General features: G+C 44.7%; 1 protein-coding gene across 2 annotated transcripts in view; it reads right to left on the minus strand.

The window, feature by feature from the left end:
• Window positions 1–1,525: 1,525 nt before the first annotated feature.
• Window positions 1,526–8,868, minus strand: part of CASR (calcium-sensing receptor) — a 100,248-nt gene continuing 92,905 nt past the window's right edge. The window contains exons 6-7 of one of the 2 annotated variants that reach the window (XM_011971579.1): window positions 5,797–5,920; window positions 1,526–4,338 (exon numbers count right to left, since the gene is read on the minus strand). In XM_011971579.1, coding sequence (XP_011826969.1) covers window positions 2,834–4,338; window positions 5,797–5,920 — 1,629 coding nt within the window. In that variant the 3' untranslated portion in view covers window positions 1,526–2,833. Of the gene's footprint in view, window positions 4,339–5,796; window positions 5,951–8,868 lie in introns of both variants that reach the window. The other variant, XM_011971578.1, reaches the window with a different exon arrangement.

Raw genomic sequence — 8,868 nt, forward strand, 5'->3', positions numbered from 1 at the left:
AGGCATCGGTTCTAGAGATTAGGACGTGGGCATCTTCAGGTGACCATTATTCTGCCCACTACGAAATCTATTCAGGTTTGGAGACATGCACCCTGTTTCTTCTCTGGTACCCTAGCCTCCATAAGCTCTGTGTACTGTCATGGGGAGACAGCAGTCAAGTAGATGTGGAAGTGAGGCTGCCAGTGATTTCTGGGCCCCAGGGATGAGCATGGAGGTAGCTGCAAGAGCTGGCAGGCCCCACAGGGACCGACTGGTTAGGACAGTGAGGCATGCATGAAAACCACCACGAATCCCGTGATGGGACCAGATGAGGATACGATGCCTCAGAGCACGCTAGCGAAGGCCACATAAGATTGCTCTCAGCAATGTCATGAGGGAGCTGCCGATGACTGAGGAGGCCCACCCAACATTACAAAAACCCTCCTGGAAGGGAGAAGGCACAACCTCCGAATTGATCCCCAAACATCTAAATTGACTCAGAAAACACTGAAGTTACTGTGAAAACCCCGATTTGACTAAGATGAAGTTTCTGTCACTAGGCTGGATGGGAATTTGAGATAGAAATTAAGTTGTTTTAGAAAAATAATGAAAGTTCGTATTTCACACCTCACACCCCTGATTTTGGCTGAGTTGCATCTGCTGCGTATAAATTGGCACAGTGTTGCTGTATCTGCCTTTCTGACAATACTATTGGGAGAGACTCCTTTATTTACAAGCACTTGGTGAAATGAAAGCTCACTGTAAACCTATGTTTTCCTCCTTAAGCTCCTTAGGTGAGGTGGACATTGAAGTAAAACCCCTGAGGGAGAAGTATGTGACATTCTGTTGAGGCTGTTCCTTCATAGCTATTCTGAAACCATCATATTTTCAGCATTTTTTTTAAGACCAAGTAAAATGTTAAATATAAAACCCCACTCAGCTCTGTGAGAGGCATGACTGCAGCGGGGGCGCAGGCTGGGTGGGGGGCGGTGCCTTTCCTGGGTAGGGAGCAGGTACCTCACTCGGGTCGTCCTGAGTCACCACCTTCTGCTCACAGTTGTGCTCCCACATGGTGCCCTCTAATGGTTTCTCATCATAATCTTAACAAATATCAAGTCAACTAATTTGCCCTACAAATCACTAAAAGGAGCCCCTTTGGAAGGAAGTGGTTAGGGGAAGAAGTCACCAAGAGCTGTACGATTTGAGGCTTCAGGTGATTTAATTGCAATGGTTTGACTTCAGCTTCAGAGTAGCATTGAGAGTGATCTGAGAACTTCCTCCTAGACAGGTGATGGTCTTCCCTGGATGCTGGAGGTCCAGGCCCTGACACTGCAGAGACAGGGCATCAGGCCGCCTGAGGGGCTGACCAGCTTTCTGGCTTCCTCACCATGAGCCAGTGTTACTAGGGCTGACCCCATGTGTTGGGCCCCAGAGCTCTTGGGCTTATTGTAGAGAGAGTGATTGTGATCAGTGGGCTAGCTGGTACAATCTGAATGGTTAATATGTATGTTTCGTTTTGTATTTGAAGGGAAAATAATTATTATAGTATCAGTAATAATAATATTAACTAATATTTATTGAATGCTTATTGTGTGCTAGGCACCAGGCTAAAGTACTTTACATACATTATCTCATTTAATCCACATCAGAGCTCTGAGGGGAAAGAATGATTACTGTCCTCATTTTAGAGACGAAGAAGCTGGGGCTTAGAGAGGTTAAGGTTCCCTGCCTACAGTCACCCAGCTTGCAAATAACCAAGACAGAGCTTTAACCCTGGTCTGTCTCTCTGGCTCCAGAGCCTGGGTGACCAGCAGTATTAACACCACTGCTGGAGGGAACATAGCTCTGACATTTGAGGGTGGATCTTTCTTGGAACCATGCTTTCCTACCCTTGCAGCTATTAGCAGGCCAATAGTTGGGAGCTTACTCTGCACAGGGACAGGGTGAATCTGGCTTCATGAATTCTCTGGGGTAGGGATGGGAGGGACTTCTGGACCCTTGAGTCCCTGAAGGGGCTCACATAAGGCTCAGCTTATGGGAGTGAGGATGGTGGGGTGGGGAAATAGAGCTCAATAATACTGCCTTATAGAAACCAGACTGACATTTTCCAGTTTATATTGTCCATGGACTATTACAACAGAAGCATTTTCCTAAGGATAAAACTACATACAGGAATATTAATTACAGATACAGCTCATTGGTTTATGCAGTCCCTTCCTAACAATTTGAGGTGATTCTTGTGATCCTGGAATCTAAACATGGCATCACTGTCATGGCCTGGACAGAACCAGACATATGGTATAGGAGGGGTGCAAACCTTCCGGATGTTACACAATAGCAGCAGCAGGTAGGAGAGCAAATATCATATGGTTTTCATAAATAGGAGGAGATACATTCTCCTTATGTTGTGAACATTTAAAGTTCAGTCGGTTGTCAAGGCATTGGGCAGGACGTGTCATTCTGTCTTTCAGACTCTCAGCTCTGGTGGTGGCAGAAATTTGATGTCCCATCAGTCTGCACACTCTGGAGGGTAGTTTAAAGCCGTAGTTTCATCTCTGAGCTGTTGGGTGGGACAGAACGGAGGAAGAGACATTAGATGTGGGCGAACAGCAAATCTAACCATGGAGATCTCAATGATTTGAAATGCAACCACAGAAACACAAGGTTCTTCTTTCTTTAATTTTAAAGGGAACATTGGTCAATTCACTGTCATTTAAAATGGTGTGACTAAATTTGGGGCATCTGATGTGTCTATTATCCCTTCTTCCTCAGAGGAAAGGGGTCTGGGGCAATTCCTCATCCCTGGGACCCCAAGAAACCTCTCTGCATTCTCCCTAGACCAGTCTTCTCCATTTTATGAATGCAGTACGTTTTCTGTAACAGTGCTTCCTCCACCGCTGATGACAAAGCTCTGTGAACTGGACACTACAAGTGCTGGGGACAACTCTTCAGGGACCTCCACCTCTGGCCGGTGGTCTCCACCCACTGGTCCTTGCAGACCTGTTTCCTGGACGCTCAGATCTGAGTCCGCTTCCCCGCACTGCAGCGGGAGTAATGCCTGGTGTCGGGCCAGCGTATCACTGCTTTTCTGGGCCTCCAGGGAGTTCTGGTGTGTAGAATTCCTGTGGGCCATGGCGTTCTTCTGAGGCTCATCGAAGCTCAGTGAGAAGGTGACCGTGCCGCTGCCGAAGATGACCTTCTGCTTGCATCTTGGCTGCTGCTGCGATTGTTGCTGCTGTGGGAGGGTCAGGGGCTGCTGCTGCTGCTCTTGTTGGGTTAGGGCCAGCGGCTGCTGCTGCTTCTGCCTCTCGGGCTGTGGGAATGGGTCTTCGCTGTTGCTCTTGCTGCTGATGGAGGAGGAGGGGGTGGATCCAGTGGAGCCCCCAAGGCTGCTGGACCGCTTGCGGGAGACGTTGCTGCGGCGCAGCGTGGCCCGGGCAGCCACCTTGAAAGCGTGAGCTGCGGTGCTGCAACGCACCTCCTCGATGGTGTTGCGGGATGGCTTGAAGAGAATGATATAGATCTTGTTGAAGAAGATGCACGCCAGCAAGCCAAAGCTGGCTGCCAGGATGGCAATCACCTCCACGGCAGAGACAAACTTGCCGTAGGTGCTGGCATAGGCTGGAATGAAGGAGATCCAGACAATGAAGAAGATGAGCATGCTGAAGGTGATGAACTTGGCTTCATTGAAGTTCTCTGGCAGCTTCCGGGACTTGAAGGCAAAGAAGAAGCAGATGGCAGCCAGCAGGCAGGTGTAGCCGATCAGGAAGCCCAGGGCCATGAGAGAGCCCTCGTGGCACGTGATGAAGATGATCTCATCCTCCAGCTCGTGGTTGCGGTAGCTTGAGGGGGGCGCGGTGTAGAGCCAGATCACACAGATGACAATCTGCATGAAGGTGCAGAGGAAAACCAGCAGAAACTGCAGGTTGAGCCCCCACCACTTGCGGTGGAAGCTGGTGGGGATCTTGGCCTCAAACACCAGGAGGACACGGTTGGTTTTCACCAGGATGCACGAGATGCAGAGCACGAAGCTGATGCCAAAGGCCGGTTGGCGCAGGCGGCAAGTCCAGTCCTGGGGCTCCCCAATGAAGAACAGGGAGCTGGAGAAGCAGCAGAGCAGGGAGAAGAGGAGAAGGTAGGAGAGCTCTCGGTTGGTGGCCTTGACGATGGGCGTGTTGCGGAACTTGATAAACACACCCAGCACAAAGGCTGTCAGGAAAATGCCCAGCACGGCAAAGAGGGTGAGTGCAATCCCAAAGGGCTCCGTCCACGACAGAAACTCGATCTCCTTGGCAATGCAGGAGGTGTGGTTCTCATTGGACCAGAAGTCATCTGGGCACTTGTTACAGGCACTGGCATCTGTAAAATGTCCCAGTGAAGAGTGAGTTATTGTGTGGCACAGACTAAAACGTGTGAGTGTACATGTGGTGGTGGGAATACATAGTTTTTTGAATGTGGTCACTACATATTTTCTTCATTTTGATGAAAACATTCTGATTTTTACATTATCAAAAATATGCTGAACCCCAACATGTTTAATAACATGGTTAATTTCATGTAACTCTGATGGTTCTATTGTTAGTTTGTTTTCCCTTTGCACATGACATGGTGGGGCCCTTGCTTCATTTAACACTACCTGCTGATGGTTTATAGCAGGAAATGATCAACCTTGCTGGACAGGTGGCTGCCCTGCACACCAGAGGTCTAGCATGGTCCATCAATGCTTCACAGAATGATTCAAGCTTAACCTGATTTATTTATTTAAATATTATTGGATAATATTTGAGGTTTACAACATGATGTTGTGGGATACATATGGGCAGTAAACTGGCTATTCTAGTGAAGCAAATGAACATATCTGACATCTCATATGGAGACTGATTTATTTTGGATATATGGATGGGCTTTGTAGACACACCAGAGCAGACTTCCTTTAGATCAAGGCAGAGTATCCCACGCACATAACCTATGCTTTCCTCACTCCATAGCCACAGCTTTTCGATGAGGGAGGCTGCAGACTCATTCAATTGACAACTGTTTACTAAGTCTCTGCTAACTCCCAGGCAGTGTGCAGTTTTGGGCAGTGAAAGGAGCAGGGTGTTTGGAGTTAGAGATCTGGATGGAATCCTGGCTGTACTACTTACTGGTGATGTGACTTTGGTCAAGTTTCTTAACCTCTCAGAGCCTTAGTTTCCTAATTTGTAAAATGGGAGCAGCAATAATGCCATTATTGGGGTGAGGATAACATGAGATAATAATATCAACTATAGTTAATATTTATAGAGTACTTCTAAAATGCCAAAGTTTTGTTTAACAAATATTTATCTAGAGCTTACCATGTGCATTACCAATATTAATCGTTTAATTCTCAAAACTCTATAGGATAGGTTTAATTATTATTCCCACCTAAAAGTAACCTGAGAAACAGGAAAAGCACAAGTAAGATAGCAAATTCAGTGCCAGGCACCCAGCAGGCAATTCTATCATGGCCTATTAACTCTGGAGTCTGGAGCAGACAGAACTTTGTCCATTCAGGGCCACTAAACTCTAACAAAAAGGAAATATATTGGCCAGCAGTATAAAGTAAGAGAAAGATGTGTAATAGGTGTTGTTAGCTTTCATGGTATTAAAATAACATTTAACTTTCTTTTTCTGTTCCACCTCCATGACCAACATTTTGTGATGCTCAGACATACCCTTGTTAAATGAGAAACTGTGCAAAGCACCATCTCAACCCAGCCCTTCCATGAGCTTCACTGACCCCAGGCCTCCGAAGTGGACCAAGCCCTGCACAGTGCCCAAGAGGGGTTCCCTTACCTGTCTCATCGCTGTACTCCCCATCAGGACACTCTACACACTCAAAACAGCAGGTGGGCTCCCCCTCAATGATCCCTTTCCTGGTCCCTGCCAGACAGTCTCGGCTGCAGTTGGAGAAGGGCACCTGGAGGACGGACAGCACAAAGGTGAGTGTCTGTAGCTGTAGGATCCGGGGCCAACCCTACAGTCTCTTCAAAACATGTAAGAGGGAGGAGTTTGGGCACAAGAATCAGGGTGACAGATGCTGAGCCCATTCCAGGCAAAAGGAGGTCCAGAGGTCCTTGGTTCTGATATCTGTGAAAGGGACAGATGCCTGTGGGCAAGTGGGTATACATGCACACACACACATGTGCATGCACACATACACACACACACACGCATGGGATTCTATGATGATCTGGGAAAAGCGCCACTACTTTCTACTACTTGAAAACAGATGAAAAATACTAAAACACTAGACAACATACTCAAAGGACCTAAGAAAGAAAATGTATCATGACCATGTTGGGTTTATGCTCAGGAGTGCAAAAAAGTCTAATGTTAGACAAATCTATAAGTATTATTCACTGTATTAACAAATTAATGGAGAAAAAATCATATGATCACCAACAGATAAATAAAAAGCATTTGATGAAATTCAACACAAACCATTGATAAAAGCTTAGTAAAAAAGGAGTGGGAAGAAATATCTTTAGCTTGGAAAAGGGTACCAAAAAACCTCTTAGAGCAAACATCATTCATATAGAGAAAATATTAAAAGTATTTCCATTTAAAACAAGGATGTCCACTATCACCACTACTCTTTAACTTTGCACTGGAGGTCCTAGCTAATGGATCAGACAAGAAAAACAAGTGCATACATTTTGAAAAGGATGGGGGGGGGGAGGGAATAGGACAACTCACATAATCATCTTCAACTATGGTGACAAGGTATCCTCAGAGATGTGCTCTCAGTCCTTAAGTTGCCAACCCATTCGATCACTGAATGAAAGCTAAAGGCCCTGTTTTCCAAACCCACACTAGGAATGCTTCTAAATTTTCCCCATTAAAGAATGATGGTTGCGTCCTCTCTTCCTATTTGAATATGCTTTACTTCTTTTTCTTGCCTGATTGCCCTGGCCAGAACTTCCAATACTACGTTGAATAAGAGTGGTGAGAGAGGGCATCCTTGTCTTGTGCCAGTTTTCAAGGGGAATGCTTTCAGCTTTTGCCTATTCCGTATAACATTGTCTGTAGGTTTGTCATAAATGGCTCTTATTATTTTGAGGTATGTTCCTTCAACGTCTAGTTTATTTAGTTCTTAACATGAAGGGATGTTGAATTTTATCGAAGGCCTTTTCTGTGTCTATTGAGATAATCATGTGCTTTTTGTCTTTAGTTCTGTTTATGTGATGAATTACATTTTGCAGGAACAGAAAACCAAACACCCCATGTTCCCACTTATAAGTGTGAGCTGAAAAACGGGAACACTGGACACAGGGTGGAGAACAACACTGGTGCCTGTCCGGAAAGGGTGGGGGGAGTGGAGAGCATTAGGGAAAAGAGTTCGTGCATGCTAGGCTTAATACCCAGGCGATAGGTTGACAGGTACAGCAAACCACCATGGCACACATTTGCCTATGTAATAAACCTGCACATCCTGCACATGTACTCCAGAACTTAAAAGAAATAAAATGAAAAAAGAATGATGGTTGCTGTATCTTTTACCAAGGTAAAGTGAGGTTCTCTTCTATTCCTAGATTAATGAAATTTTTGTTTTTAACCTGAGAGGGTATTGAATGTTAATGGATACTTTTTCTGTGTCTACTGACATTGTAGAACTTTTATCTTTTATTCTGCTAATGTAATAAGCTACATTTATGAACTTTGTAAGTTTGGCTATCATTACATTCCCGTACATTCACTGCTAACTCTACTAGGAGATGATGTTTATTTTATACATTGCTGGTCTATGTTTGGTGATATTTTATTTAGGATTTGAGCATCTACATATATAAAGAATATTGTCCTATAATTGTCTTTGCTTGTATTGTTCTATCTGTTTTTGGTATCAAGATTATATTATCATCACAAAATAAATTTAGTAGCTTTCCTTCTTGGTTTCTGCTAGGCTGTGAGTGCCAACAATTTCAAAATAATAACTCCAACAAGACTGAACTGTATTTCTGTCTCATATAAATGTCTAGGGATGTGGTCTAGAGTGATATAGCACTCCACAATGTTGGACACCTAGACTCTTTCTACTTGGTGGTTCTGACATGTTTGTCTTTGCCTCATAGTCCTTGATAGTGGCATTTGGTTTCCAGGAGGCAAGATAGAGGAAGGGATGAAGAAGAGAGCAAAGGATACCTGCAAGCACTTTCTTAAAGAAGGTTCCCAGAATCATCCCACAACACTGCCACTTACATCCCATTCTCCAGGATTTAGTCACGTGGCCACACTTAGTAGAAATGAAGGCTGAAAAATGTCATCTTGAATCTGGGTAGTCATATGTCCAGCTAAAATAGAGTTCTATTTTTAAAGAAAAAGAGGAGTATAAATAATGAGGGCTGATAGCAATGTCTGCCATGCCTCTTTTTCTCTTCTTGTTAATGGTTAAGGAACAAGCTGAAGGTCACACAATGGCTTGAGACTGGAGAGCTGAGATTCGCGATGAGGTCGGTCTTCAAAGTCTACACTTTTCACTACACCAGACTCTGCTTTGTACCAGTCAAGGCTTAGAAGAATGTCTCCATCTGGGTCCTCTTACTGCATCCTTCAGCAACCATCAAAGAGAAATCCTATCACCACAGAAGTGGGCTGAGGTAGCCATCAGAAAGATCCATTTTTCCAAAAAGCAGTCAAGTATCTCCAAGGCTCCTCAACAGTCTTGTTAAAGATGCCTGTCCAATTCTGGCCAAGGAAGCTCATCTGAATTCCAAGCCCCTAATTAAGGTGTCTCTTTTACTTCTTATTTGTTGCAGCAAAACAAGGAAAGAATTATTGGTAGTGTAGTGTAGGGAATGGAGCACTGAGGTCTAAGTTAGAGTCCTTGGAGTCTAGTCTCAGCTTTTTTTTTTTTCATTTATTTTT

This window comes from Mandrillus leucophaeus, unplaced genomic scaffold (assembly GCF_000951045.1).
Source record: "Mandrillus leucophaeus isolate KB7577 unplaced genomic scaffold, Mleu.le_1.0 Scaffold123, whole genome shotgun sequence".
Classification (NCBI taxonomy): domain Eukaryota; kingdom Metazoa; phylum Chordata; class Mammalia; order Primates; family Cercopithecidae; genus Mandrillus; species Mandrillus leucophaeus.